At 37.2% G+C, this 16,945-nt stretch overlaps 1 protein-coding gene across 3 annotated transcripts; it reads right to left on the bottom strand.

Annotated features, from left to right (window-relative positions):
• Window positions 1-341: 341 nt before the first annotated feature.
• Window positions 342-16,514, bottom strand: RNF14 (ring finger protein 14). 3 transcript variants are annotated; one of them, XM_058168852.1, is made up of 9 exons: window positions 16,410-16,514; window positions 11,544-11,624; window positions 10,609-10,771; window positions 9,584-9,735; window positions 8,592-9,095; window positions 7,162-7,390; window positions 4,608-4,780; window positions 3,003-3,133; window positions 342-1,083 (listed from the first exon to the last, which is right to left on the bottom strand). In XM_058168852.1, exons 3-9 carry the CDS (start codon window positions 10,760-10,762, stop codon window positions 1,053-1,055), a joined length of 1,374 nt encoding a protein of 457 aa, XP_058024835.1. In that variant the 5' UTR covers window positions 10,763-10,771; window positions 11,544-11,624; window positions 16,410-16,514; the 3' UTR covers window positions 342-1,052. The 3 variants fall into 3 exon arrangements, with proteins under 3 accessions (XP_058024835.1, XP_058024836.1, XP_058024834.1); XM_058168853.1 differs by lacking the exon at window positions 16,410-16,514 and adding an exon at window positions 16,148-16,399; XM_058168851.1 differs by lacking the exon at window positions 16,410-16,514 and adding an exon at window positions 11,751-15,748.
• Window positions 16,515-16,945: the final 431 nt, after the last annotated feature.

Below are 16,945 nucleotides of genomic sequence, written 5' to 3'. Positions count from 1 at the left end.
ACTACCCTCTTCCTTCTCTGTTCTCTAAGTGGCCAGCAGAAGGATTCTTGGCATTTATGCCGGCCTTAGAAAAAAAATAATTTGCTTCCACTTTGTAGTAGAAGTTGAAGTGCTAACTTTTATCTATAAAAATTCAAAAGTTGGTTGGAATATTTTATTTCCAACTTCTATATATAACCATATAGTTCCTGCTCAACATATTGCATATAGGAAGAGCAGACAACTTCATGTCACCTTGGCCTAGAAGTATTTCTTCATGATCTCTTCTGGACAAGCATTTTTTGCAAATTTGAATGGAGCAAACAACTTGTCAACCAGAGAGATGGTCAAACAACGGATCATTCCATGGACTGACCTGCCAACAGGCTCCAGCAATAGTTTATTTTGTGAAAACTGAAGGATAGATACAAAATGACTGTTATGGCTCAAGGCAGCCATTTGCAAATATCTGTTTCTCAGACAAACTAACTAAGGCCAGAAGACCACTAATTTGCTCACAAATGCAACAGGGTGCTGTAGAAGCCTCAAAGTACAGGCCTATTATTTGAACCTACTGTCTTCTTTTTTACTGAACCTTGCCTTTTAAAGTCCATTTTCCATCCGTATCATGATAAGCAATATCCAAGAGACCCTCAGGCAGCATCGTTATCCATGCTAACAGGATAAAGTGTTAAGAATTGCAGGACCTGAAGAAAGGTTTTTACTTTATACTTTGCTCCTTGGACAAGGACAGCAAACAACTGCTTACATTCCACTGCTGTTGTTCTTGGAACAGTTGGAGCAGTTTTAGTGATAATAGTGCTAACTAGAAAAAGGAGCACACTGTGAAATTTTAATGTCCTTGTTTAAGCGTTCAGTGCTTTTGAAAATTAAATTAAAAGATAACATCCATGAAATTAGTGTTAGCAAACAAAAGCAGTTTTCTAGACAGTCTGAGCTGATTTCTGTGTCTCATCTATCGATAATCAAAGTAATTTGAACATGCATGGTACATCTTCATTTCTTCAGCTTTTGATTCTGTCTAAAGATTAATCATTCTCTTCATTCCAAAATTAATCCTCAATTTCCATAGCTTGGAACAGCCTGAAAGACAAGAAAATTGAATTTTAAACAAGAAAATACTTTGCCAACATGGTAACAACTCATGCATATATTTCTGTAAAAAGCCCTTGTCCAAAAGAGTAGCAGAATCACGCAGCAAAACTAAAGAAGTTTGTTTTTAAAACTGGAATTTTTTTCCACAACTACACAGATTTGTAATATCAGAAATTAATGAACATGCTGTTTTAAGAGAGTATTCCTCTCTATTTTCAGTAAAGAGAAGAACAAACTTAGTAGTACTCAGGCCATGACTTATCAAAAAAAGTTAATATTAAAAGATCTGCAAATACTGCATTCCAACTGACTTTCTCAAGACTTAACCACTACTTCTACACACACTTAGTATACTTTTATTGTTTATAACAGCAGAGACACGTTTTCTGGATTTGTTGCTGGAAAAAAAATGGTTCTCTTTTAAATAAGGTACAATATACTTTTTATTTTTATTTTCAAGTAAGCACTGATATCTTCTGCATTGCATTTTTCTTCTGATACAATGGCTTATAAACTAAAACACAAAACGTAATCATAACGAAAGGTAATTTATGGCTCTAGGGCAACTTGGAATAATTACAGTTTCTAGCAGTAGCTAATGTAAACATCTGCCACATCCTCCCACATATGTGAATTCAGCACTTCTCTTTCTTTTTTTCCCCCATTCTCCCAATTTTGTCTGCTATTTATGTGGATAAAGAGTTCTGGAAACCTAGAGGTGTTCACAGGAGTTGTCAACAATAAAATGGAGGATGTGACTGAATGTCTTGTTGCTGCTGTTGCTGCTTGTATGTGTGTGATGCATGCATCACAAAAAGGTTCTAAGGAATGCAACGTTTTCCAAACTGTTTTGTGATCCCGATAGAGGAGAATATTGTAGTTCAGGGTTGAAATGTGGATCTTTGGTGCTCTTTAAGTTTGGTTGTTTCTTGCAGACGTTTTATTACCCAAACTAGATAACATCAGTGGTAGTAAGGGATGGGGTTTGCTCTCATAACAGTAAACAGCCCAACCAAAAAACAAAAAAAAACAACCCAAGACCACCCTTATGTACATAGAGAGGGCAAGCCACTAGAACATAAAATGAGAGCAAACCCCACTCCTTACTAAGTACTGATGATGTTACCTGATTTGATAATGAAATGTCTACAAGAAAACAACCAAACTCAGAAAGAGCCCCTTATCTTGTGACATTTTGGTTTAATCAGCCTATTAAAGATATGGAATTTGGCTTCAGCATTAGTTTTTGGCACAAATTTAAATACTATAGTACTATTTAAGATTTGATTAAATATTACATTTTGGTAGGAAATCTGTTGCGATGCTAATGAAAATATATTGTATTCTGCATCTTGCTAAGCCATAATTTAATCATAGGTATTAAAGTTAGCTAGGTTTACTCTAAGTAAATAAAACCAAACAAGTCACATTATGTATGAATCCAGTCTTATTGAACATACTATTTTCCAATAAAAAGTCCCATAATAAATTTCAAAGTCAAAATAGTTTTAGTGATTTTTAATTTTTTAATATCACTGCCTCTTGTAGACAAAAGGTATACATATGTCAAAGGTTTTTATGTTATACACAATTGTTCAGCCAACTCTTTAACCGGCTTGTGGAATAAGCTCCAGCCTAACAGCGTTCAATTTGTTAACCTATTGCAGTGTTTTTCAAATTTAGCTACTTTTAATATGAGTGGATTTCAATTCCTAAAATTCCCCAGCCAGGATGTTGAAGTCCACACATCTTAAAATTACCAAATTTGAAAGACGTTGACCTATTGTTTTGCTTACTTTGTAGTAAGAGATCCCGAAGTCTTCTAGAATACAAACCCTATTAACCCTGTAAACCCAGACCTATAGTGAAATTCTGCTTTTCTTTCAGTAGAGAAAAAGGTTACTTACAGGTTAAAACATGGTGAGCCTGGATCACTAAAGTGCTGATATGGATTTATCCTGGATAAAACACCCATACAAAGCCAACAGAAATACTGCATGCAAGCAGTGCACCTCATCCTGTTACAGCCATTTAACTTCTGAAGAAAAGAAGGGGAAAAGACAATTTGACCTGAAATCTGTACAATCCACTGTACTTTGCTAAATAAGATCCACTATACTTTGCTAAATGGAAAATAAAAAATGTAGAGGCTACTCCCTTATACTATTTACAATTCTTAACGTTACATAAAGTCATGGAACTGTAGCAGGAAATGCTGTCTGATTGCTATAAGAGAGAGAATTCTGCCTGTCTTTTCTAAATAGCTGAATCACCAAATGGGATTTTTACCTACAGGTAGTCCTTGACTTATGACCACAATTGAGCCCAAAATTTCTGTTGCAAGGTGAGACAGCTGTTTAATGAGTTTTATTCCATCTTACGAACTTTCTTGCCACAGTCGTTAAAGTGAAGCACTGCAATTATTAAATTAGTGAAATGTTTAAGTGAATCTGGCTTCCTGACCGATCTTGCAAAAGGTGATCGTATGACCTCAAGAAACTGCAACTATCAAGAGTCAGTTGCCAAGTGTCTGAATTTTGTTAATGTGACCATGAGGATTGTTGCAGTGGTCATAAGTGTGAAAAACAGTCATAAGTTACTTTTTTCAGTGTCATTATAACTCTGAATGGAACAGTTAAATGAACTGTTGTAAATTGAGGACTCTCTGTACGGTACTTCATAGTATTGCCGAAGTGGAGCTTCAGAAACAAGAAAGAAAAATCCGTTGTCAACAGTCCTCTGTTCTCAGCTGCTAGGAAGCAAATCAGCAGAAATTACAAAAACTGATATAGGCATTTTCAGGTGTGTGCATGTAGGTGGGGGGAGACTGTAAAAGAGATGCCAGACTTATTCGTATCACAAACAGCAGTATTTGAAAACCAATATGAGAACATTCTCCAGAAACTTTTTCCAACTTTTTAAACTGGGGTTTCTTAAATGAAGGGAAGAATTTTATTAAATGAAAAACCTAAGTTCAAAACTGTAAAGTATAATCTGTGGAATGAACTGAGAAAACAGAATTGAAAAAGTGAATTTTAATTCCCTTCAAGATTATATTGTATGAATTACTGGAAAATGCTTTGTAAATAGTGACTATGAAAAGGGTAGATGTATTTCAGTTCTTCTTGGTCTCATCGTTTAACATTTTTCCAGCAGTTTCTAACTAGTTCTATTGGTGATTATATAATGACCAATCTGGGACAATGTATTTGTAGTGTTTTTCTTTCAGTTTGAAACAGGTATTTCTAGATGTTAAGAAGTGGCCTTCTTACCACTTATAGGTTTTACCACAGGAAAAGGCAATGAAAATCCTGTCATTCCCAACACAACCAAAAATTACTGCGGAGTGATACCAACCTATAGTCAGGATTGGACTGAGCTGATATTCTAAAAAATTGCTGTCCACAGGAATTCAAAGCTGGACCACAATTCTTGCTCCTAAAAAGGTAAACTAACATCTTTTGAGTCTCCAGAACATTTTTCAGTCATGCCTTTCTTTGCTATGATCTTACCTCAATAGGAGTTGCGCAGCAAGGACATGATTTGGAATTGTTTTCTAGCCACTTTTTACTTTCCATCTCCTCTAAAGCCTTTTGAATAACTCTTTTGCCATAGCGCTGCTCCAAAAATCGTTTTGTGGCTTCGTCTGCTTCAAGATATTCATTACGTAAATCTGCTAGCTTCTCTGCATTAAGAACAGAAAATGGCATACAAACGTATTTACCTGTCTCATAAAACGAGTGTCATTAGTTTGCATACTCATCTTATACATTTCAATAAATAACAGTAGTAAAATAGTAATATGGGATAGAATATTTTTCATATTTTTCTTAAGAAATACTGAATATCAACATAGGTATCAAGAATTCACTTTATGCAAAAATGCTTTTTTTCTAGAGGATGTCAGACCTACTACTTCAATATGTTTTAATCAATAAAACACTTCCTGTGTGAGTACCATGGCTTGATGATGTCTTGCTAGCCTTTCCTGTCTAGCAAAATGGCTTTTATGAGGCGAATCTCGGCTAGATGCTGGATCCAAGCCAGCATAATTTCTCCAGAACAAAGGGGAGATGGTTGAGACTCACGATTTCATAACCAAGACAGTTGTTCTTCATGAGTAAACTGCAGAAACTGACATTTTTATGAGTGGAATGGCTGGGAGTTGGGATTACATTTAAGTTCATTACATCAGGCTGCTTTGCACAATCAAAAAAAAAATCACTTATTTTAAAAACTTACAATAAAATTTATACCATTCTTTGTGCAGCAAAAGGGTGCTTATGTCTACGGATTGTAACAAGGGATTAATGGGCCAGAGGAATTTGTAAATATGGTTTTAAACAATTTAGAGGAATTTCTTATGGGAAAATATCAATTGCTTTGGATTTTTTTATGGTAAGGCTACCCTGAAGGTTGAACATTAGTGTCAGAGGATAAAATAAAATCGAGGAGAAATCCTTAGTGAAAACTTTTGAATACCTTTGAGCCAAGCTTTTGGAAAGGAAGGATCAAACGCTTGACAAAATTGACAGGCCATATTCTAGTAAAGTTATGAAACAAAAAGAGCTGCAATGGATGTCTATGAAATTAATTTGAAGGGAGATTTAAATGTAATATAAATAGATCTGACAGATGACTTATTCCCTAAAGGAGATGAAGCTATTACACCAGGAAACTGATTCGGAAGTATTTGGAAGTATTTTATTAGAAGCAATAAACAAAAAGATCAAGATCACTTATTGATACAAAAGAAATCAGCTTAAAGTTCTGAAGGATTATTGTTTTGAAACACAGATGATCAGCAAACTAGCTCTATCTTTTTTTTTTAAGGAGTCAAAGAATAATTTTAAAAACTCAGGAAAGTTTATAAAATAGGCTTGTTTGACCAGGGTTAAAAGAAAAAAATAGTTGTATCTGCCCTTACTGAACTTGTGCTGACAAAGATTAATGGACATAGCATTTGGACTGTTTTCTTTATCTAAAAGATGAGTTATGGGCAAAAGAGAGATTATGATTTATTTTAGAAATTGTGATAAATTACTAAAATTGTTTTTAATCTGCTGGGATGAAAGGAGAAGTTATTTTTTTAATCTTTTCTTTATTTTCTTTTTCAGCCTCCCCCCTTTCCCTGTACTTTTTTGTATTTTATGTAGTTTATATTGACTTTGCATTTAAAATTCTTAATAACATTATTTTTTTAAAAAATTCTACTCAATAAAGCCTTCTATATACTCCCTATTCAATTGAAGACACAAAGAAATAAAGAGAAGAAAAATATCAAGAACTATCTAAGAAGACAGCCTTTAAGAATTTTAATTCTGACACTTGGCTAATTTATGGTAAAAGTAGCTGCAATTTAAAATGTAAAATATTGGAGATATGGATAGTGACCCAATAATGAAATCAGAATGGTTAGAATGAAAATGTTTGGTCTGATTCAGAGAAGAGTGAATTAATTATATTAAGCTCGATAAGACTCTGAAGCTATTTAAGAGACTTAAATCGTCTTCTCAAACAATTTAAAAATTAGACTATTTTTTTTGAAACTGGAATTTTAAATGTTCCATAGAATTAAGATTTTTTCCTTTTTTAAACAAACAAATAAAAACATTAGGAAAATCTGGGCCACAAAATTTCATCAGTATAATCTTGAAATGCTCTTAGGACTACAAGACAAACTGGAGGGCCACTTGCACCAGCCACCATCCTTTCTATGAGATTACTGAAGAGATTCCCACATCCAAAATTATGTTAATTTATTGACTAAATTTATACCCCACTTTTCATTCAGAAGTTCAAGGTGGCATAAACAGTGCTCCCAAAAAGAACCCTGGGAGATAGGTTCATGTAAGAATCAACATGTCCCTCTGTGAGTTTCACAACTTGATAAATAAATGACTCAATAATTATTCGGTCAATATGTTTTCATGGCTGAGGAGAACCTGAGTTTCCTCAGTGCCAGTCCATCATTTTAAGAGCTTACTCCCCAACACTACACTAACTCTTATATAAAGCATTAATATTCAGAGAGCCCCGAATGCAAGGTCCTTTATGGTTACTCACCTGCAGTGACTTTACATGGGGAAACTCCATGATAGGTCATTTTACACAAAGTACAGAATGCGTAATTACATCGTGAACAGATGCCCATAGTGCAAGAAGGATCCTGCATCACTGGGGTTTGGCAGCTTGGACGTGGGCAATAGACTACATCTGCCATCAAATCCAAACTTGACTGAAGCAGCAGGCGATCGTAAAGTGCAAATAGTTTCTCTTCCACCAGCTCTTTCACCTTGAAGGCAAGTGATGAAATGTTAGAGGATTTTGACGTGGCAAGATTTACCTCAGATTAAATATTTATGGAAATAATCTGACAGAAGAGTACAAAAAATACTAATCAAGTGAACTCCATTTAGACCTATTGTCATACTGCAGCAACTGTAGCGATTACCTCAGTTCATATCAAAATTGAAACTGATTACTTTCTTTTCAGTGCTCTACAATGCATATTTCTAGGGCTTGGCTAATAACAATCCAAAGACTTCAAAGATTTAAGAAGGGCTCCAAAATATTACTGAATTAAATTGGGGCCAATTCATTACAGAATATAGAAACATGTATTTATCCCTAAGCTTAGACCTAAAGTTATCAAAAAGTTAATTTACAAAAAAGCTTTGTATATTGCAGGACAAACAAGCTTACACATCTGTTCTTATGAATTAGTTGAATACTGGCCTAATTCTTTGGGATCCTAGTTCTTTTGCAAAAGATGTGGTCGTCTCTCTAAGTACTTACAGTATTAGCTGCCAAAATCATTTTAACAATATAGATAGCTACTACTATAATTGGACATTAGTATGGCTTTAAGTAAGTTGCAAGTAAGTTCAGAGGTTGTGGGAGCTTCATCATTGGAAGCTTTTAAGAAGACACTGGACTGCCATCTGTCAGAAATAGCGTAGGGTCTCCTGGTTGGGTGGGGGTTTGGACTAGATGACCTACAAGGTTCCCTTCCAACTCTGTTAATCTGTTAAAAAGTCCTCGATTTACAACAGTTCACTTAGTGGCCAAAGTTACAACGGCACTGAAAAAAGGGACTTATGATCATTTTTCACACTTACAACCATTGCAGCATCTCCATGGTCACGTGATCAAAATTCAGACACTTGGCAACTGGTTCATATTTATGACAGATGCAGTTTCTCAGGGTCATATGATCCCTTTTTGCAACCTTCTGACAAACAACATCAATGGGGAAGTCAGATTCACTTAATAACCATGTTACTAACAACTCAACAACTGTGGCAAGAAAGGTTGTAAAATGGGGCAAAATTCACTTAAATGTTTCACTTAGCAATTTTGGGCTGAAGTGTGGGTTGTAAGTTGAGGACTACCTGTACTAGCTTTCCTTTCTGGAGAATGCTCAACTATTTTTATGCTGCAATGACAGGGCAGGATTCATACCATGTCTGACCCATAACTGTCTTTTCTTATACCTGCCCAGGAGTGGCAACAGATGAACATTCAGGTTCTGGACAATTCAGGCAATGGACCTGTCCATCTTTGATTTGGATTTCAAAGTAGTTTTTCAAGCAAATCTTGCAGTACACATGCCTGCAGTCTTTAAAGTCCATACATTCGCTTCCCTGTTTTACCGAAAAACAGATATTGCACGTGAACATTTTACAGTTGAAATTTTTCTCTTTTTGAGACTGATCAAAGTCTAAAATTTCCTTAATCAGGATTGACAAAGACTCAACATCCTCTACAGTGCTTGTATCAGAGGATTCTCTATGTGTGGATGCAGCATCTTTGATGTCATAGCAACCATTCTCTTCCTTTGGTTGTTTTTCTTGCTCAATTATATCCGGTTCAAACGGGGAAGTGATATTCAGATAGGCAAGTGTCTCTTCTTTGAGAAATTGCATCCAGGCAAACAGGACCACAGAACCTCTGTTTTCTTCCCATAAGTTATCTAGGTGCCTGCAAAGAGCAGTGATCTGGAAGAGGGGAGAGGAGTGGAAAGAACAATAAGAAAAAATAGTTTTTTCACAAATCTTAAGTCAATCTTACTCTATCCTTAAAGAAAACAAAATTTCATAAAAAGAAACATTATTTTAATAGTACTGCATTCATATTTCAAGCTCCACATGAAGCTGTTATCAGAACATTAAGGACTGCTATACCCGTAGAAACGTAACTCCAAAAATTACTTGTGTATACTTTCCAAATGAATACACTATATGGATAATATTAAGGTTTTAAAGTCACAGTTATTGACTTTATAATATAATTAAAAATAATTCATGAGGAGTTTTAAACACACATATTATTTTCCCTAGCTAACCTGAATTTTAATTATGATGCTTCCTTTTAGCAATCATCCTTTGGCTGCAACAAGATCATTACTCATTCATTTAAAAACTATGTGCCTTATCATCCTGGTGGATCATATAAATTACATGCTGTGTAAAAAACTGAGCCAAACCTGAGCCTGAGATAGCCATTTGCAACTGAGAGTAAACAGAGGTGGGGAAGTTGAAGGATAGTCTGCTGGGAATTCAAAATTCAGCACCACTGGAGGCAGATAGCTTACTGTATATTCAAGCTTGCTGTTTTCAAGAGTCTCTGTGAAGTTGCCTGAAACAAAATTTATTCAATTTATTTATTGAATTTGCTATTTATCTCACTGCAAGGCAACTCTGGGCGACTTACAAATTAATCTGATCACGCAATTTCCAAGTCATGCCATTTAACTGAATGGTTCAATATTAATTCCAGAAAACCTCTCCTTTGAGAAATTCCCATTACAATTTCTTCAAATGTTGCTTGAATTTAGGTATGTTGAGTAAATGTGGCCCTCCAAATATAGTTACCAGTAGACAGCAATCCTCATCCACTTTTTCAACACTGCTGATCTAGACTAGAACTCATGGGAGATGTTTGGTGACCTCCGGAGGCTCATGTGTTGCCATCTCTTTGTACAACACAGAACCACCTGTGTTAGGATTAGTTGTCAACCACTTTCTTGATTCACTGTCATGCAGAGAAAAGGATCTCGCATCTTCTGTCTCACACATGGCATATCAAGAAATCTCTGGCTGGCTCCTGAACATTCCCTGTTAGCCCTCTTCACCCACTTCCAAAATCACTTTCAATTCCATCAAAATCAACTTGGGCTTGGATTTGGAGTTAGAAATACTGTCTTCTAGTCATGTTATTCTTGGGTTTGATTACAATATAAAATTGTCCAAAGTGTGTGCAAAATGTAGATACCTGCCTTGTACATGTGTCTATGTATATATTCAAAGAGGTAATGAGGTATACTGAAATATCATATGAGCCAACTCTTACATTTTGCACAGGTTAGCATAACTCTGAGGGAAACGGGTGGTTAAGAAATAGGATAAATACATGAATGAATGAATGAATGAATGAATGAATGAATGAATGACAGTACTATATTACAATACCTTTCAAGAAAATCTGAATCCAAAAAGGAGTCGGACTTACCGCTCAGAGATACTCTGAAATTCTGAGGCACATCCACGGAGATTCGAGTTTCTCCTCCTTGTACATCTTGTGCTCTCTTGAATTCATCTTCATCGTATATACTTGCCAAAGCAAGAAGTTCATCCTCCTGAGATTCTTTGTCATCTGAAGACATTTAAACAATCTGTGAATGATAAACGTATTTCTAGAATAGGTTATGAAGACACCATAAATTGAATAATCTGCTCCAGTCGCTAAAGATAGCTCATCGGTACCCAAATGGACAACAGCAGCCTTCTGGTTTATGAAATCTCAAGTAGACATTCCAGGAAACATTCAAACGCTTTTACTTATTTTAAAAGTTAAACGTTGTCTGGCTGGAGGAAAGAGATAAATGGCAAGGAAAGATCAAACAATGGTTGAAATAGGAGTAGAAATACAATAACAAATATGAGGAAACAAAAATTGTAGAAATGAAATTGTGTACACGGTTATTTATATGTATATAGGTAAATAAATAAATTAATATTAGAAGTATATGTATAAAAGATACATTAGAATAAGCGAGAAAAGATGCGAACTTGTTGAGAAGAAAAATTGTCAAAAAATTCTTTTTGTTTCTTTAAAAAAATGTTTCATAAAAATATTTTTTAAAAAGTTAAACATTGTCTTTAAACAAAATGCAGTAGTTGGTCTTAACTATGGAAGTTGAAACAAAATAACTTCAATCACAGTTTATAAATCAGTTTAGTTTCAATTAATTACACTTAAAGAAGACTAAGGTTCCCATGCTGAAATATATTTAACAGAAATTAAAAGTTTCCAATCTGCCTTGTGAGAGGCCTGGGGAGGGTGGGAGGGAAGAGTTTAAAAGCCCAAGACACATGAAAATAATGATGAGGGACTGTCTGTTCATTGTTACTTCTGAAATAGGCTAACCTCATCCAGGACCTCACCTGAAAGCCTCTTGTCTTCCTTATGAAACTCCTCCAGGATCCTTTCCTGTTTCTGTTCGGTTTTTCACTGGAGTGCCACCCCTGCCATGAAATATAGTGTCCAGAGAAAAATATTTGATCCGTACAACATTATTTTAGAAATTAAATCAAATCTGTAATATTCTCTCAAATCTTTACGAACTATTAAAACATACAATGTAAACTTACAAGCTTAGCTGGTTTTTAAAAATTCTACCGCTGCTACCACAGAACAGGTATAGACTTCAACGGATAGTTAGGACTGCAGAAAATAAAAAAACCCTGCAACCAGCCTGCCTTCCATTGAGGATCTCTACACTGCACAAGCAACACAGAAAGAGGGCTGAGAAAATATCTACAGACCCTTCACATCCTGGACATAAACTGTTTCAACTCCTCCCCTCAGGATGCTGCTATAGGGCATTGCTTGCCAAAACAACTGGACACAAAGACAATTTCACCCCCTGCCATCACTCTTCTAAATACCTAATTCCCACAGCACTATCTTATGCCTAAGGATATTTACCCATGTAGTATGGTTGTATTACTATTATCCTTCTCACCTTTCCTGTTACCTACTCCTATTGTTATCTTATGGCTATCACTTTGTTGGTTGTATCCTATGATTTATGATTGTATCTTATGATTTATGATTGTATCTTATGATTTATGATTTATCATTTTGTTTCTTGTACAGCTTGTGCACCAGAAACAAACTCCTTGTGTGTCCATTGTGGCCACACAATGGCCAATATAGAATGTTCTATTCTGTTCTGTTCTAAATATAAATATTTTTTAAAAAATAAAGACAGTGATACATAAAAAATTGAATAAATCAATCTTTGGCATTCTTATCTTTACTAATTAAATTCTGTCTGCTCAATAAACCTCACTTGGCTATTAGCAACTGGGTTGATATGCAGCATTTCCCACAAAACGTGTAATAATTTAGTATGGATTAACATAGACAAAACCACCATCATCTTAACCTTGTCTTCCTCAGTTTGTTAATTAAACTTTTCAAAATTTAAGTATGTTGTACAAATCTGGAATAGATAGATAAAGAAAGCTGTAAGCTGAAACCTTACTTGCAGTTAATGGGAAGTTAAAGGTGGCAGCTTCAGGTTCATACAGCCTGAAAGATTCAATGAAAATGGCTAAGATGTGCAAGAGGAGAGGAAAATGATGTCATGTACGTTCACCTTAATTTAAGATATTGTGCAAATCAAGTCAACAGGCCACACAACAAGTTGGCCTGTTGTTCTGATTCAGTCATTGTCATTTCTAAACCGTAGCTCATGGCATAGCATCGTGCACTGGAGAACGTCAAGTTCTCCCTTTGCCCCTAACCTCCCTGGCCTCAGATATCACTTTTCTTGGACTAGAATAGCTTCTCCCCTTCTGAACTTTCTATTCATCTTTTTACTTCATTTGGAGCAGTGAACCTACTGTTTTTTTCAGCACAGCTTAGGCAAGGAATAATGTTATCTGTTATCTGTATAGCATCAAACAATATATTGATAGAAAAATTACAAAATGTCAATGGTAAAGATTGAAAAAAATAATGGTAAGTACATAATTTATTTAATCATATATTGCCCTAATGATTCCACTTGCCATCTCTTCCTCTGCTGCCGCTTCCCTAGTATCAAAATTATGACTTTTGGTTCCATAGGGCAAAGACATGACTTTCAGCTACATTATTAGTACAGCAATCTTACCTAAAAAGACATATGCAAAATATATTTTATTCCACTAAAATAATTTTACTGCTCAAATTATTTGCAAGAATACATCAATCACATTTATTAAGAATGGTTATTTATTTATTTATTTATTTATTGAATTTCTATGCTGTCCATCTCACTAGTTCTGAGCAGCTTACAGTATCAGAAGCAATTAAAATGGAAACATTAAAACATCAAGTCTTAAAACAGAAATGGCTAACATTAAGTTAAATAAAGGACCAGTGAGTAAGCAGGTGTGGAAGGTGGTATCGTATCTAATCTACTAGCCATTTCCAGAATGGGACACCCCCATATAGGCCCCAAGAGAATTAGCAGAACCAAGTTTTTAGGCCCTTTCGGAAGGTTGAGAGGGTGGGGGCAGATCTCACATCTGGGGGGGGGATGATGTTCCAAAGGGCAGAAGCTAAGGCAGAAAAGGTTCTCCTCCTGGACCCGCCCAGCCACAATTCCTTGGCTGACAGGATTCAAAACATCCCCTTTTTGTTAGCACGTGGGGTGGGGCCAATCCCACTGGAGAGATATGGTTCCTCAGATAACCTGGATCTATGTCATAAAGGACTTTAAAGGTGATAACCAACAGCTTGAATTGGTTCTGGAATCGAACTGGAAACCAGTGCAGTTTACACAACAGAGTTGTTACACGGGCCACCTAAACTGTTTGCATGCTTCATTTTGTGCCAACTGAAGCTTCTGAATATTCTTGAGTAGTCTCATGTAGAGCAAACTTCAGTACTCCAAGCGCAAGATGACCAGGGCATGAGTGACTGAGCGCAGGGACTTACAATCCAGGAAAGCATGCAAAACAAAGTTGCGTAAAAGCTCTTCTACCTACCACTGCCACCTGCTCTTTGAGCAGGATATACCCATATCCACTCAGTCCTGTCAGGGTTTAAGTGATGTCATTTGTCCCCCACAGCCTCCACCACACCATGAAACAGAAATGACAGCAACACCTCTGTCACACCGGTTGGAGATATAAAGTTGAGTATCAGCAGTGTACTGATGATACCCCATCTCACGGTGTTTATTTATTTGCCACTTATCTCACCGTAGGGCTATTCTAAGCAGCTTACAATAATAAAAAGGAAGAAAAATGAAAGGGAGTAAATAGAACAGGATTAAAATAGAATAAAGTAAACAATGACAAAAGGTAAAGTTCTCCTCGCACATATGTGCTAGTCGTTCCCTACTCTAGGGGGCGGTGCTCATCTCCATTTCAAAGCTGAAGAGCCAGAGCTGTCCGAAGACATCTCCGTGGTCATGTGGCCGGCATGACTAAACACCAAAGGCACACAGAGCGCTGTTACGTCCCACCAAAGGTGGTCCCTATTTTTTAATTTGCATTTTTTATGTACTTTCGAACTGCTAGGTTGACAGAAGCTGAGACAAGTAACAGGAACTCACCCCGTTACATGGCATTAGGGATTCAAACCGCTGAACTGCCGACCTTTCGATTGACAAGCTCAGTGTCTTAGCCACTGAGCCACCACATCCCTTTAAACAATGACAAAGGAATACAACAAAAATAAATACATCAACAGGGTAACCAAAAAGATAGATGGTTGGAGAGCAGAGAGCAAGGGGACGGGAGGGGAGGTGGAGGCTGCCATCAATCTAGCAGCCACCTCCAGTGTGGAGCTCCCCTATTTGATCCTCAGACCAACCAGCAGTCAGGTCCTCAGGCTCTTTTGCAGAAGGGTAGAAGGCTGGGGGCAGATTTTACCTTGGAGAGTAAAGTCTTCCAAAGGGCCAGGTGCAATTGGTATCTTTTTAATTAGTCACATGATATAATTTTATTTTCTGAATAATCAGAAAATTCTGTGCAAGCTTTTGCCAGAAGCAAAAAGAATAATAATCCATGTCATCCACTAAGAGTCAAAGAAATATAGTACTTATTTTCTATAAAAGAAAGAGTGAATTTTTTTTCTGACTATGCTATACATTTTCATGAATGGTGTCCTTGATCATTAATTTTAGTTTCATACGAACATTTATTAAAACTAGCAAGGTTTCCCCTTCCTAAATCTGGTTTACTTGGAAATTATTTTACCTATCAAGAATATGTATGAAAGTATGTGAAAAATACAGGCCAGGAAAGGTATGTGTGTGTCACAAATTATTGTCCTGCCTAAGATATTAGGTTTAATGAATTCCTATTAAACAGGCTTTGGAAAGTTGCTTTGTTTAAAAAAACCCAGAAACCAGAAACTTTCTAATTTCTCTAAACTACTTACAGATTTCATATGCTATTAATTCAAAAGATCCTGCAAAAGTATCCTTTGATGGTTAACTTAAGAAGCTTCAAAAGCCGGACCCACCAACTCTTTGGAACAGTAGAACCTGAGATCCAAAATGACCAAATCGTAAGGATAAAATAGAGGAAAAGGAAGAAATGGACCATTTGGTTCTGACCTGTGTCACAAATAGGATCCACTCACTGCTGCGACCCCACTCACCCACCCACCCACAAAATACTTACTACAGGCATCCTCTAAGCCAGGGGTCTCCAACCTTGGCAACTTTAAGCCAAACTGGCTGGGGGATTCTGGGAGTTTAAGTCCTCCAGGCTTAAAGTTGCCAACGTTGGAGACACCTGCCCTAAGCTTTGTCGGAATAACAAAAATAATCGGGTATGTGCCATCAAACCGTTTCCGACTTCTAGAGACCCCATAGATAAAACGATTTTCTCCAGAACAACAATAACAACAACAAAAAAGAATAGCCGGAAAAAACTTTAGAATCCACTCAACGAGGCGAGCTGCCTATTCGTGATTTTTTTTTAAAAAAAAGCAAGCGCGGAGCCTGTTGAAAAGGCCGAGGCAGTTCCCTTGATATTACCGAGAGGCGTCCAAGCGCAAGAGCGCCTTCCAGTTCCCGCAAGAGGGGCGGCTAGCGATCGAAGTGACGTCACAGAACCTCAAGCGCAAAAGCGACCAGACCGCCGCGATCCACACAACGCGGCTCCAGCGCCGCCCTCCCCTTGGCCGACTCGACTCCCGTTCCACTCCGTTCCGCTTCTTTGCTGTAACACCGCCACCACCCCGCGCCACAAGCCTCGATTCAGCCTCGGATCCCACCCTCGGAACCCTTCCCCGCTGACCAGTACAGCCGCTCCCGAGGGACTCCTCCTCCTCCTCCTCCGCTTGCAAAGCCTGGCTTTGGCGAGCAGTTCTGCCTCTGACTGCCAAAGCTACGGGGGGGGGGGGGACGTTGGGAAGGAAAAGCAAGGGCGGCGTTTCAGTCTAGCGGGGTCATGTGCGTCCGCTGGTTTCCGGTTCGTGTTGCGAAGCTTTAAGGAGGACGAAGAGTGGGGCCGCCGGTGGTCCGGCCGGGGGGAAGGGAAGGGAAGGGAAGGAACGGTGGTTGCTGAAACCCGCGTCCTCTCAGGGGATGGACGGCGCTAGAATCGGTTGAGCTGAACTTTTCCTGGTTTTATTTATTTATTTATTTATTTATTTATTTATTTAGTCATAACAATATATGTAGGTATCATATCGCAAGATCTCAAATGGACAGCTAATATCAAAAACATCATTAAAAAAGGACAACAAAGAATGTTCTTTCTGCGCCAACTCAGTAAGCTCAAACTGCCCAAGGAGCTGCTGATCCAATTCTACAGAGGAATGATTGAGTCTG

This window comes from Ahaetulla prasina, chromosome 2 (assembly GCF_028640845.1).
Source record: "Ahaetulla prasina isolate Xishuangbanna chromosome 2, ASM2864084v1, whole genome shotgun sequence".
In the NCBI taxonomy this organism is placed as follows: Eukaryota; Metazoa; Chordata; class Lepidosauria; order Squamata; family Colubridae; genus Ahaetulla; species Ahaetulla prasina.
The sequence above is the reverse complement of the archived record's forward strand: the minus strand, read 5'-3'. Positions and strand labels throughout refer to the sequence as shown.